We start from the raw sequence: 14,336 nt of genomic DNA, 5'->3' as shown, positions 1-14,336 counted from the left end.
GAAAAAAAGTACCCGTCTACCAAAAAAGGGGGAAGAGAGCGGAAGGGAAAGTTTCCGGAACTCCGGCCTAACCATCGTCCCCAAACGATCGCGGCTCCCTCCCCACGAAAGACAATGAGGCAAAGGGCGGTGAGACGCCGTCGCCCAAAAGCCCACCAGAAAAAGCTACACGGCCGATTAGACGCCGTCGCCGTTAGCACAAACCAAACAGACCAAACTAACGAAGGGAAGCTGCACGGCCGGTTATACGCCGTCGCCGTGAGCTTATCACCATCGCCAAGACCCAAACACATGAGGTAAAAACACGGCCGGTTATACGCTGTCGCCGGTATTACCCTATCAACAAGAAAGATCAACCTACGGCCTCCAGGTGTTCGACCAAAGACCTGCTGTAAAAAAGCAAAATTAAACTGCCCTCATCCCCCGAAGTTCCTGATCACTAATTTATTAGCAATAAAATACCGCAACTAACACGGTGCAATTGTAGCAAATAATCAGTAACCGAGTATCGTATCCACAGAGACTGTAAAACGAAATTACTCTATCTACTTCCTAAACAGACTCTCACAGTATGCAAGTAAACGATTATGAAGAAGATTTAATTACCTTAAACTAAAGCGCAAATGGCAATAAATCTAAACACGTAGGAAATATCAAATAATAAAGACAACTGATCCTAGGGTAGTAAATTCATTAACTAAATCCACATAATAAATCTATTAATCCTATGTACCAATTTAATCCAGCTATGATGAGAGATCACTTAATTAATCAATTACTCTCGCTAGAGCAGCAACGATCGTAGATTAGTAAATTATCTATCTCCGTTAGGTCTCAAGAAAATCTACTAACTCCCAATAGCTCAAAAGAATAGCTCCCTATGATCCACCTATCTCCGCTAAGTCTCAAGGTTAAAATCATATCATACATTCCTGAATCCGCTAAACAGTTATCTCCGCTAGGTCTCAAACCGAATAGCTAAACATGCAAACTATTGGCCAAATAATTCACAAGAAATTAAGCACCAGGAATTATGAATCATAAACTGGAAGGCACAAAGGTATTAACAAATAAATCACATAAATTCAATCAACTATTTACAAACCCTAGAATCAGCTAAACGAAACTAGCCAGACATAATAAAATAAAACATAAACATAATTAATAAGAAAGCAATTGAAAGAACTGAATTAAATAAAACTCTGAATAAAACAATTGTAGCAGCTTGAATCTTCAATCTTGTGGAAATCCAATCCAAGCAGTAAAAACTGGAAAGCAATAAATTCTAAAGCTATGAAATTGAAAAATAAAAGTTGGGAACTGAAAAAGGAACCCAAAATAGGTCATAAGAAAACCTATTTATACTACCAGAGTAAAATACAGAGTTTGAAACCCAGAAGAACTCCAAAAACGCGCAAAACTGAAAAATCCGGGTAGCCGGCGACCTGCCCGGCGACCAATCCGGCGGTCGCCGGCCCAAGCACAAAAATCCTTCATAACGCGGCGATTGCCGCGTCTTTTCCAACGTTCCAGAAGGTCCGGCGACCCAGGCGGCGATCGCCGGTCAGGTCGCCGGAAATCCTTCTTCGGGCGGTGGTCAACGGTGTTTGACCGCCGGGTTCTGACTGCTGCGCGCGATGTTTTTGTTTCGGTCATAACTTTCACGTCCGAACTCGGATTTGCGATCTGTTTGCGCTCACGAACTCCTGTCGAGACGATCTACAACTTGTATTGCAGCATAGTTTTCCAAATTCGAACTCAATAAACCTGAAATTTCCTTCAAAGTTCGAGTAAGAATCATGTTTCAAAAGATAAAGCAAATTAAGCACAAAACAATCATCCAACACTCAATTTCCTATAAAATTGACATCATATGAATACTAAAAACAAAGGAAACATGAGTGTTATCAACTCCCCCAAACTTAAGCCATTGTTCGTCCTCGAATAATGAGAAGAACACAATCTATAACACGAATGGGTAAGAAATCTAGCTCATTGATGCCTTCGAAAAATAAAGTATAATGGAATTCTCAAATCTTCAATAATCAAGCACAAAATTCACCAATAAACACAACCTATAGCAAAATCAACCTTGACATTCCAAACAATTGAATCTCACAAGGTATGTGTATTACTCAACTCTCAATTTGATGGAATATATATAGGACGTGTATGCTCTCATCGAATTCAATGCAATGCAGACTCTTACCATAGGCTTGCCAATCGTCTACAATCTCCATCGCTAAAAGTGTGCCAGAACTAAGATCAAATAGGTCTTTATTTTCAGGTTATAATGTAGGGACATTGGTTAAGGTAGGGAAATATAGGCGAAGTGACTCAAATAGATCAAGAACACCAACCTTATAGCTTCACTAATCAAGCATGGAATAAATTCCATCTTCCACCCAACTATATCACCATAATCAACACAACTCAAGGGATTTAATCATCACAAAACAGAACTAAACACTCTTTTATGCTCTCCATTTATTTTCAACACACAAAGTCGATTTTCAAACAAATATCTCAATATACACTCGACTTTATACTTTTTTTTTCTCTTTCTTTTTTTTTTCTTTTTTTTTCTTTTTTTTTCCAACTTTTCTAGAGCTTATAAGAGTAAATAGTAGCTCAATATCATCCCTTCTTTTTCACAACCCACTATGAATATTCACCACACAAAGATCCCCATATACTTCATCACCCCCTATCATCCAGCTAAAGAATAAAAACTAAATAGGCTCAAAGTGGATAACAAAGGATAATTTTTCTCATTAAGGACAGTGTTTGGGAAAAATTATGGCTAACAAAAGATGGCCTAAAATCATCTCCTAATCCTGGGCACAACAGCAACCTCGACACAGAAACCATGGCAAGTTCTAGAAGATCACCACATGCCTGACAAAACTCACAACAAAGAATAAACTGTGTAAGATAAACAGTTATGGCTCAAAATCTAACAGGTTTATTCAACGTCTAAAAGTCAAGGTCAAAATCACTCTAGAATTATGCAAATTAGTTCCAATTATACGTAAATCATCAAAGAAAATCAAACTCCAAATTTTTTTCCGCAGAAATCATCATTAACATCTTACCAGAAATCTAATGGAGTAATAATCATCTCAAAAACAATCACACACCACCAACCAAGCAGGATAAAACAATAAAGCTAACAAAAAGATAAAAGTGATACACATATCTACTCTCACCCCCTCCCCCAAACTTATTACAGAACATAAGTTCGAAAATAAGTTTGGAGAGATGATGATATGTGTGTCACTACTCACAGAAAAACATGCTCCATGGTGGTGGTATGAACAAAGCGCGAGTTCCCGCATCTTCCAAGCTCAACGCTGCACTAAAACCCCAAACAAAACAACAAAACAAAAAGAAACTAAACGAAACTAAAAGAAAGAAAAACAAAACAAAAACGGTTGGGTTATCTCCCAACAAGTGCTTAATTTAACGTCTAGAGCTCGACGATACCTCAAAAACTCATGGAGGTCGGAAACAGCACTCTAACCATTGGAAAGCTTTTCTACTCTTGGGTGCCCTCTCCACTAAAACACTTCTCTTGGCTCGAACATCTTCCACAAGCATTGCCCCCTTCTCATTCTTGTTCTGAAAAATTCGAAATTTCACTTTCTTCTTCTTGGGGGTATGGGTTTTCAAAGACCCCCCATCATGCTCCAAAAACAAACACATCTCAAAAGTTAGAACTTCTTTTAGTTTTGGAGTTTTTTTCTTGGCTTCATACTTGGGCAGCTCATTCTTCTCAACCTCTTCATCCTCCGAATTTGCTAGAAAACTGTCAGCCAAATTAATCACTTCATTCTGGGGAACTTCCTTTGGTGGAGGTTTCTTGAAAATCACAGTTTCCCCATAGGCTCCCAATGTCATCGTCCCCCTTTGCATATCTAGCTTTGCTCCACATGTGGCAAGGAAAGGTCTCCCTAACAGCAAAGGCATCTTTGGATCCTCCGGAATATCCAACACTACAAAGTCGACTGGGAAGAAAAAATCACTCACTTTCACAAGCACATCTTCCGCTACTCCTAGAGGTTTAGAGCAAGACTTATCAATAAGCTGAATTGTCTTGTTAGTTGGCTTCAAATCCCCCAGCTGCAACTTCCTATAAACTTTGAGAGGCATGACATTTATGCTTGCTCCGGTGTCACACATCACTTCCTCAAACAGTGACTTTCCAATCTTCACAGGAATATTGAAGCTGCCTGGATCTTCTCTCTTTGGAGCCAACTGATACTCCTTCACTGCGAGCACCTCCTCAAATTCATTGAATGCTCTCTTCTTTTCCATCACAGCCTTCACAATTTGCACCTCATTTGGCTTGTTTCTCAAGATCTCCACGGAAGAAATATTCACAGCCAACTTCTTAAATGTCTCCAAAAACTTCTCATCCATCTTCGGCTTTGCCAGGCTATTCGGGAAGGGTGCTACAGGCTTGTACTCTGGCCTGGGAAACGTAGGAGTAGGAATAGGCTTCTTAACAGCAGAGGTATTCGAAGATTCCTTAGAAGTAGGCGGCGAATCGCACACAATCGTCTCCAGGTCATCCTCCTCCATAATCTCTACATTTTTTTTCTTTCCATTCTTGCCGTCCCGCTGCTCTGTATGATCCCGCTGCTCTTCATCCTCAACTGAATTATCAACCACCCGTATGGAATGACATTGCTGATTTTGCTGAGGCTGTTGATGTTGGCTCTTCTGATTGAACTGAGTGTTGCTAGGAAACTTTCCTGGTGTGTGCTGCGCAGCTGCTTGGTTGGCCATCTAACCAACTTGAGTCTCCAACATCTGCACTTGTTTAGACAGTGATGAAACATAATTTCCTATTTGACTCACTTGGGTCTCCATGTTGGTCTTCCACGCACCTACATTCGTTTCCAAACCACCTATCTTTCCCAACACCTGCTTCATCATGTCTTCCATCGAATCTTTCTTTGGCTCATTGATAACTCCTCCGCTAGACACAGAAAATCCAGGTGGAGCTGCAAAGCATTGTTCGGATTGCCGTAAGAAAGGTTAGGATGTGGGCGTGCTCCTGGCTGGAACTGTTGCTGACCCTGTTGAAATTGTTGATTTCTGCCATACATTCCTGGTTGTCCTTGCTGGAAATTCCCATAATTTCTGCCATTCACAAAATTGACATCTTCCATGCTTGACGGGTCTATCACAGCTTGCTCATGACGTCCAACATTCAACTCACCAATTTTTGTAGTCAGCTCTGCCATCTGTGTAGCCATCGCTGCCTGTTGAGTAACCATTGCTGCCATAGGATCAGAACTTGACGCAGCTGCAACCTTCTTCAATTGTACTCGCTCAGATGGCCATTGGTAGCTTGTAGAAGCCATGCTATCAATAATGCTCCATGCTTCAGAACTGTTTTTCTGCAATAGAGAGCCACCTGCAGCTGTATCCATGTGCATCCTTGTACGCTCCCCGCAGGCATTGTAGAACATGATCACGAGCATGCCTTCATCAAATCCATGGCTTGGCACTTTCTGAGCTTCTCCTGATACCGCCCCCAAGTCTCCGCTAGCTTTTCTCCATCGTACTGTTGAAACTGCACGATGTCCATCTTCAACTTCAACGTAAGGCCAGGCGGATAAAACTTGCGTAGGAATGCATGAGCCAAATCCTCCCACACGATATTCTCTCCCAGCTGCAGCGTATGATACCACGACTTCGCCTTATCCCACAGTGAGAAGGGAAAAAGACGAAGACGGATAATGTCATCAGGGACACCATTCATCTTCACCGTGCTACACAGCTCCAGGAAATGCGCCAGGTGCGCATTAGGGTCTTCAATCGCTTGTCCACCATATTGGCTCTGTTAAACCATCGTGATCAAACCCGTTTTCAGCTCAAAGTTGTTAACGTTCACTCGTGGGGGCTCCTGGTACACATACTGTGGTATGAACGATTCATTGATGACTGGTTGTTTCTGAGCCTCTCTTGTCTCCTGTGCATCAAGCAGCTTCTTCAACTGCTCTTGCAAAGCTCGAATTTGGATTTGCTCTGGAGTAGCCATCGTTTCTGTCTCAACTTGATCGTTCTGCTTCTTTAGGTTGCGCAAGGTTTTATTGATTTCAGGGTCAAACTCAAAGAGAGGATTTTCGTGAGATCGTGTGTTCATATGCAACCTACAGAAATAGCAAAAAGATCAGAAAAGAAAAATAAAAACAAAACAAACTTGCAGTACTATAAAGTCCTATTGGAAATATTAAAGCAAAATCTAAACAGTCCCCGACAACGGCGCCAAAAAGTTGATCACTAATTTATTAGCAATAAAATACCGCAACTAACACGGTGCAATTGTAGCAAATAATCAGTAACCGAGTATCGTATCCACAGAGACTGTAAAACGAAATTACTCTATCTACTTCCTAAACACACTCTCACAGTATGCAAGTAAACGATTATGAAGAAGATTTAATTACCGTAAACTAAAGCGCAAATGGCAATAAATCTAAACACGTAGGAAATATCAAATAATAAAGACAACTGATCCTAGGGTAGTAAATTCATTAACTAAATCCACATAATAAATCTATTAATCCTATGTACCAATTTAATCCAGCTATGATGAGAGATCACTTAATTAATCAATTACTCTCGCTAGAGCAGCAACGATCGTAGATTAGTAAATTATCTATCTCCGTTAGGTCTCAAGAAAATCTACTAACTCCCAATAGCTCAAAAGAATAGCTCCCTATGATCCACCTATCTCCGCTAGGTCTCAAGGTTAAAATCATATCATACATTCCTGAATCCGCTAAACAGTTATCTCCGCTAGGTCTCAAACCGAATAGCTAAACATGCAAACTATTGGCCAAATAATTCACAAGAAATTAAGCACCAGGAATTATGAATCATAAACTGGAAGGCACAAAGGTATTAACAAATAAATCACATAAATTCAATCAACTATTTACAAACCCTAGAATCAGCAAAACGAAACTAGCCAGACATAATAAAATAAAACATAAACATAATTAATAAGAAAGCAATTGAAAGAACTGAATTAAATAAAACTCTGAATAAAACAATTGTAGCAGCTTGAATCTTCAATCTTGTGGAAATCCAATCCAAGCAGTAAAAACTGGAAAGCAATAAATTCTAAAGCTATGAAATTGAAAAATAAAAGTTGGGAACTGAAAAAGGAACCCAAAATAGGTCATAAGAAAACCTATTTATACTACCAGAGTAAAATACAGAGTTTGAAACCCAGAAGAACTCCAAAAACGCGCAAAACTGAAAAATCCGGGTAGCCGGCGACCTGCCCGGCGACCAATCCGGCGGTCGCCGGCCCAAGCACAAAAATCCTTCATAACGCGGCGATCGCCGCGTCTTTTCCAACGTTCCAGAAGGTCCGGCGACCCAGGCGGCGATCGCCGGTCAGGTCGCCGGAAATCCTTCTTCGGGCGGTGGTCAACGGTGTTTGACCGCCGGGTTCTGACTGCTGCGCGCGATATTTTCGTTTCGGCCATAACTTTCTCGTCCGAACTCGGATTTGCGATCCGTTTGCGCTCACGAACTCCTATCGAGATGATCTACAACTTGTATTTCAGCACAATTTTCCAAATTCGAACTCAATAAACCACAAAGTTCCTTCAAAGTTCGAGTAAGAATCATGTTTCAAAAGATAAAGCAAATTAAGCATAAAACAATCATCCAACACTCAATTTCCTATAAAATTGACATCATATGAATACTAAAAACAAAGGAAACATGAGTGTTATCAGTTCCATCCGCCACCACCAAAGCTCCTGCAGTCCTCACGACTGTAATTTAAAAATTAATAACTGTATTTTTTATTATGAAAAGTTAATTTCTAGTAAATATTATTCGTTTTAAGATTATCTTACAATTATTAAATACTTTTTTAGTTTTTACTAATGGTTAATCACTTACAAAAAAACACTATTATTATTTTAAAAAGTATAGACAAACATCGTTTTAGAACGTGATAATTTGTTTCTTCAAATAAAATAATCTATTATCATTTCATATTAGTACTTTGGGTTCTATTGATAGAATTTTAATATAACGTAAATATAGATACATAATTTGATTTGTTTTTAGATGCTTAATTTGAAAATTAAAATATTAGGTGAGGAAGATGCAAAGAAGAAAAGGAAAATTTTAACAGGGTTAAGGAAACGTTTGTGAAATCTTGGCTCTTAAAAAAAATAAATAATAAAAATAATTTAATATGCTATTATTTGAAAGAATATTTAAAACATTTAAATGATAATAATTTGTTTAATTCGTATTCATTTTTTACCTGCCACGTGTCGAATTAAAAGTATTTTTACTATCTTTCATTCAAGATCCATATTTCATATTTTATTAAGAATAAATTTACACCAAAATGAGAATATATGTATCTTTTTAAAAGAAAGAGTAAAAAAAAAAAACATAAGTCACCCCATCTCATTTTTTCCACAACAAAATTAACTACCTGCACGTCCTTCAATTATATTGTAGTATTAGAAAGTTTTTCTTTTAAACTAACAGGCATTAATTACATTAATAAATAAAATTACGAAACTAACCTAATTTTTTCAAATTCCAATTATACCCTTCTAATTGAATTTATTTACATTTACTTTGCTCTTTATATATATAAAGATAAAGAATAAAGATTTGTTTATTTTGTTTTTTCTTTTAATTTAATTTTATTTATTTCCTTTTGTTTTTTCATTTTGTTTTCATTACTTGCACATAATTTTTTGTGTACGATTATTATGGAACTATAATTGTATAATTTTAATTATTAGTGTATGTATTATTTTTATTATAAATTTTGTTTATTTTTTATTTAATTCATGAATTTAATTTTCATCGATATTAATAGTTTTTTTTTTTTTTTTCGTTTTGCAGTATTTATAATTTCTTAGTAGAGAAGTAAGAATTATAGAGAACTTAAATGTGAAGGAAAGATGTCAACCCTAACCCTAATCTCTCTGAAAACCTCCTCGCGCCGCTGACTGCCTGCTGCTGCTGCTGTCCGATGACTGACAACGGTGACGTCCCCCTTGGCCCCTCGGGTTCTGGCGGCCTGAATCTTCCTTCTCTCACCAGCAACTTCTCCCCACGCTCGAAGACTTCTCTGGAAGGTAATTTAACGAAGACGGCTCTCAACCAAAATCTTCAACATGGGGCCTCTAGGCTCGACGTGAAAGCTAACTCCAACAGAAATCATCTGGATGATGGAACTCTTTTACGAAACCTTACTCGGGGAAAAGAAGTGGTCGATGGTTCCACACTTGACGAAGCGACTAATGAAAGATCCTATGCAGATATTGCTACCAATCGTGCTCCGAGACGTCCAGACTTACCTGCCCACCATTACCATGCGCTGCGACCCACAAAAGAGGGGGACCACTTCTCCCTTAAAGTTCCCAAGGAATTACTCCGTAAAGAAATCGCTTAATTCTCTCATGCGTTAACTGGAAGGTTGCTTTTAAAAAAGGGCGAAAAACCTAAGACTGCCATGATGGTTAAGAACGAACTGCAAAGGTTATGGGGCATCGAAGCTTCATGGAAACTTATTCCTTTGGGCAAGGGATATTACACGTTGATCTTCAACAACACGGAGGATAAGTTGCGCGCTAAAGCTCAAGCTATTTGGGAAGTCTCTGGTGGACACTTACGGATTAGAGAGTGGGTGAAAAATTTTGACCCGTTCAAAGAGCATTCCTCGTTGGCAAATGTCTGGGTGAGGATACACTATTTGCCCATCGAATACTGGAATGTCGAAGTTCTCACTGGTATTGCAAGATTTATGGGGCACCCTTTAAGGGTGGATGTGACTTCAGCTCAAAGAGATTTTGGCCAATTTGCTAGAATTCTTATTGAAATAGATATGTCTAAACCTTTGCCGAATACTCTTCTTGTTGATGGAGATGATGTTTCCTTTCATGTGGAATTTACCTATGAATATTTGCCTCTTTTTTGTTCCAGATGCAAAACAACAGGACATGCTCTTGATAAATGTCGGAAAGGAAAACCCTTCGCTGGTGAGGGCTCGCGGAACGATCAACCACAGAATAAGCAAGTTGGTGAAGGCTCGCGGAACGCTGGAAATCAACCACAGAATAAGCAAGGGAAGCCCGTGGACTCGAGTAAATAATGGCAACTTGTCCCCGAGAAGGATATTATCCAGCTGGATCAGAACGCTGGACACGATGATAGACATTTTGACAAGAGAAGCGAATCCTCAATGATACATGAATCAAATATGCCTGAGAGTGCTCCTATACGCTTGGCTGAATAGAAGACTAACGGTTGCTCCAGGCCGGGGGTGACTGCCGGGATTAGCTCCAAGCCGGGGGCGAATGTGGAGACTGATGGCGATAGGAGCGGCTCTCCCAAGGACAGTGGTAATAGATTCAAAGTGCTGAAGGAGTTTAGCTCGGTTGGATAAGAGGTTAGTCCCATGTCGGGACCAGATCTTCTGGAGACCATCTTAAAACCGGTTCAGGATCCAAGTTATGGCTCACCTGTGGTTTCTGATGAGGAAGAGCAGGTCGATGAGGAGATTGTTGTGGAGGATACGGTTCGTAGTAATGATAGACAAGGCAAAGAGAATAAAGAGGCCATTGCTTTGGAAAATGCCTTGAAAGCTCAACGCTTAGAGCAAATTCTTGCCATTGCCAAAGCCCCTATTCAGATAGAAGCACCGCCAGCGAAAAAATGTGGAAGGCCTTCGAAACAAGAGCAAGCGATCAAGGCAGCGGCACATATTAACAAGCATGCCCAGGACAGCATTACGAGTCGTTTACGACATTCCACAGATACTGGGCAAAAATGTCATAGTTTCGTCATTGACGATAGTTCTAAGGAATGCATTGTTGCAATGGATAATGTGGCTAAAGAAAGCTGGGCGGCCGAAGTGGAACGAAGCGAGGCTTCTTCCGCTCATCTCAAAAATTCTTTATGAATATTCTGACCTGGAACATCCGTGGGATGACGGATGAATCCAAGCGTCTGCTCAAGGAGCACTGTACCTCCTTCTCTCCCATTATTCTAGGGCTTTTAGAACCCAAGAAGGCCTTCCATAAAGTCCGACACTCCTTCTGAACTTCTCTGAATTTGATCCCTGTGCATCAGAACTGTTGTGCCCTACGTTGCTCTAATATCTGGGTTTTGTCTCACCCCTCTGTCATTTCGACCACGGTTTTCTCCTCTGATCAAGTGGTTGTGGTGGACTGTTCTTGGCAATCGTTTGATTTCCGCGTGGCTGTTATTCATGGTGCGAATGATCAAATCTCTCGCCGCTCTCTTTGGCATGATCTTCTCCGTTTTGTGTCGGGTAACATAGTTTTTATAGGAGATTTTAACGCGGTAAAGGGAGCTCATGAGAGAAGAAGTCTTTTAACCCCTCAGCGTGGCTCGTGTCGAGATTTCTGTGCTTTTATTGACGATACTCAGTTCATCGAATCTCCAATGGATGGTTTACGCTTCACTTGGTCGGGTCGACGGTTTTTACCCCATCATGTTGAATCGGTGTTGGATAGGGCGATGTTTTCTCAGAGTTTTGCTGATCGGTGGGACTCGATCATCACGACAGCTCTTCCCCGTCTCACTTCTGACCACTCTCCTTTAGTTTTGCAGTGTCGTCGGGAGGCTCCTTCTAGTAAGCGGCAATTTCATTTTCTTAATATGTGGGTTCAACATGCTTCTTTTGGCGAGATGGTCGAGAACTCCTGGTCCACGTCGATTGACGCTTTATGCCCTATTGTTCGTGTCATGTTAAAGCTTAAACGCTTGTGTGCTGATATTAGAGTCTGGAATAAAGAGGTGTTTGGTAATGTCGACGTTGCCATGAACCAATGGCAGAAACAGTTGATGGATACCCAAAAGCAAATTGCTATTTCCAGCTATACTGATGATCTCTTTAATGAGGAGGTGCGTCTTCAAGCTGAACTCAATATGGCTCTCTCAAGGAAAAATAGCCTCTTGCAACAAAAAAGTCGAGCAACCTGGCTGGCGGATGGTGATAGAAACACTGCCTTCTTTCACCGTCTCACAAAGTTTAAAAAGCATAATAATACCTTCACGAGACTGAATATCAATGGTGTTGATGTGTATGAATATGGAATTATTGAGCAGCATATTGTTAGTCACTTCTGGGAGCTTTTCACTGACGATGGGAGTGAGCTCGCCGACCAATTATAGATTGATGCTCTTATTCAGCCGTGTATCTCGGAGGATCAGAATAACTTGCTTATCCATATTCCTGATGCGGGAGAGATTGCTGCTGCGGTTTTTAGTATGGATGTTCATAGTGCGCCAGGTCCGGATGGTTTCTCTGGCATGTTTTTCCATAGTTGTTGGGCGAATATTAAGTTTGATATCGTTGCTGCGGTGCAGAGATTTTTCAGCCATTCTTACCTGCCTAGCGGGTGTAATGCTAGCACGATGATTCTTATTCCGAAGAAAGATTTGGTCTCCACTGTGGCGGATCTCCGTCCTATTGTTCTTTCCAATTTTTTCTTCAAGATCATCTCCAAAGTTATGGCTTCGCGTCTTAGTTCAGTGGCTAATTCTCATGTTGCGCCCAATCAGTTTGGATTTATCAACGGTCGGAATATTCATGATTGCATTATGCTTAGCTCGGAGGGTTTCAATTGTATGCAGCGCACCAATCGTGGCATAAACATGGCGTGTAAGATTGATATCAGAAAAGCCTTTGATACTTTGCGTTGGGGCTTCATTTTTCAAGTTCTTAAAGCTAATGGCTACCATGACAACTTCATTCGCTGGATTTCGATCATTTTCAGCTCGACTAGACTTTCCATTCTTTATAATGGTCGTCTTTCTGGCTACTTCGCCTGCTCCCGTGGGGTTCGGCAGGGTAACCCATTGTCTCCCATCCTTTTTGGTATTGCTGAAGACGTGCTAAGCCGTTTAATTAGCAGCTGCGTAGATTCTCAACATCTTACTCCTATGAGCTTCTCTCGGACTTCTAATTTCCCCACTCATCTGCTATATGCTGATGATATTATTCTCTTTTGCCGGGCAACTGTTCGTAATGCGAAAAAAGTTAAAGAGATCTTTCAGTACTATAGTACTATCTCCGGGCAGCACTGTAGTAAAGAGAAGTCCAATATCTTCTTCTCTAGATGCGTCACTACGGATAGAAGAAGAGCTATTCAGCGTGCTCTTGGATTTTCGGTACGAAACCTTCCTATGACCTATCTGGGAGTTCCTATATTTCTTGGTCGTCCTCGCGCAGCTTATTTTATGCAGATCTTTGATAAGATTGTACAGAAATTTGCCAAGTGGAAGGGTATACAACTCTCTATAGCTGGTCGACTTTGCCTGGTGAAATCAGTTATTCAAAGTTCGATTGTTCATTCCATGATGGTTTATAAGTGGCCTAAATTGCTTCTTCACTCCTTGGATAGAAAATGTAGGAATTTGTTTGGACTGGTAATATTGATCAGCGTCCCAGCTGCTCTGTTAGTTGGGGACGCACTTGCTCCCCTCGGCCTGAAGGCGGCTTGGGAATTCGATCTTTTACCCTGATGAATCAATCCTTCTTAATGAAGCTGGCCTGGAAGACGATAAAGGGTGAAGATTGGGCCCACAAAATCTTGCGTTCTAGATATCTTACTGATTTCAGCTATGCCAAGCAGAATATCGCAAACTCTTCTATCTGGTTGGGAATGAAAGATGAAGTGAATGAGTTGGTGGATGACTCTTATGCTTGCATTGACCGTGGTGAATGTGTTTACTTTTGGAAAGATGACTGGCTTGGCTATAAGCTGGTGGATAGGCTGAGGATTCCGTCCTATATGCATGAGTTCCTTAACTTTTCTATGCAGGACTATTTTCATGACGGTGTCTGGCATTTAACTGCTGCTTTTGTGGATCGCTTCCCTGATGTTGTGGCTGACATCTTACTTCTTCCCACAAATGGAAGTAAAGACGTTAGATTCTGGAAACATTCTGTTCGTGGAGATGTTTCCGCAGCTCTTGCCTTTGAGAAAAAATGCCATCGTTTCCCAGAGGTGAATTGGGGAAAGTAGATTTGGGAGCCCTTCATTCCGATTAGGCGGTCGATCCTTTGCTGGCGTGTTATTCATGGACGTCTTCCTACTCTTGATACTCTTATTAGACAAGGCCTGATCGTCCCTAATGGCTGCGCCCTTTGTTTGGAGAGCGAGAAAACGATTTCTCATGTTTTTTGGAATTGCTCGAAAGTGAAACCCATCTGGCAGGAGTTTCTCTCTTGGTTCGACAAAACCTATCTCGGGGAATGTTTGGATATTCACTCGTTCCTGGTGAAGGCGTGGGTGACA

The 14,336-nt window shown here is 40.6% G+C and overlaps 1 protein-coding gene across 1 annotated transcript; it reads left to right on the top strand.

Annotated features, from left to right (window-relative positions):
* The first annotated feature begins 13,559 nt into the window (after window positions 1–13,559).
* On the top strand, window positions 13,560–14,063 carry LOC131018751 (uncharacterized). Its single transcript, XM_057947456.1, has one exon. The coding sequence runs from the start codon at window positions 13,560–13,562 to the stop codon at window positions 14,061–14,063; it is 504 nt and encodes a 167-aa protein (XP_057803439.1).
* The last annotated feature ends 273 nt before the right edge of the window (window positions 14,064–14,336 follow it).

The sequence above is a fragment of the Salvia miltiorrhiza genome, chromosome 3 (assembly GCF_028751815.1).
Source record: "Salvia miltiorrhiza cultivar Shanhuang (shh) chromosome 3, IMPLAD_Smil_shh, whole genome shotgun sequence".
In the NCBI taxonomy this organism is placed as follows: domain Eukaryota; kingdom Viridiplantae; phylum Streptophyta; class Magnoliopsida; order Lamiales; family Lamiaceae; genus Salvia; species Salvia miltiorrhiza.
This window is presented reverse-complemented; position numbering and strand designations above follow the sequence as displayed.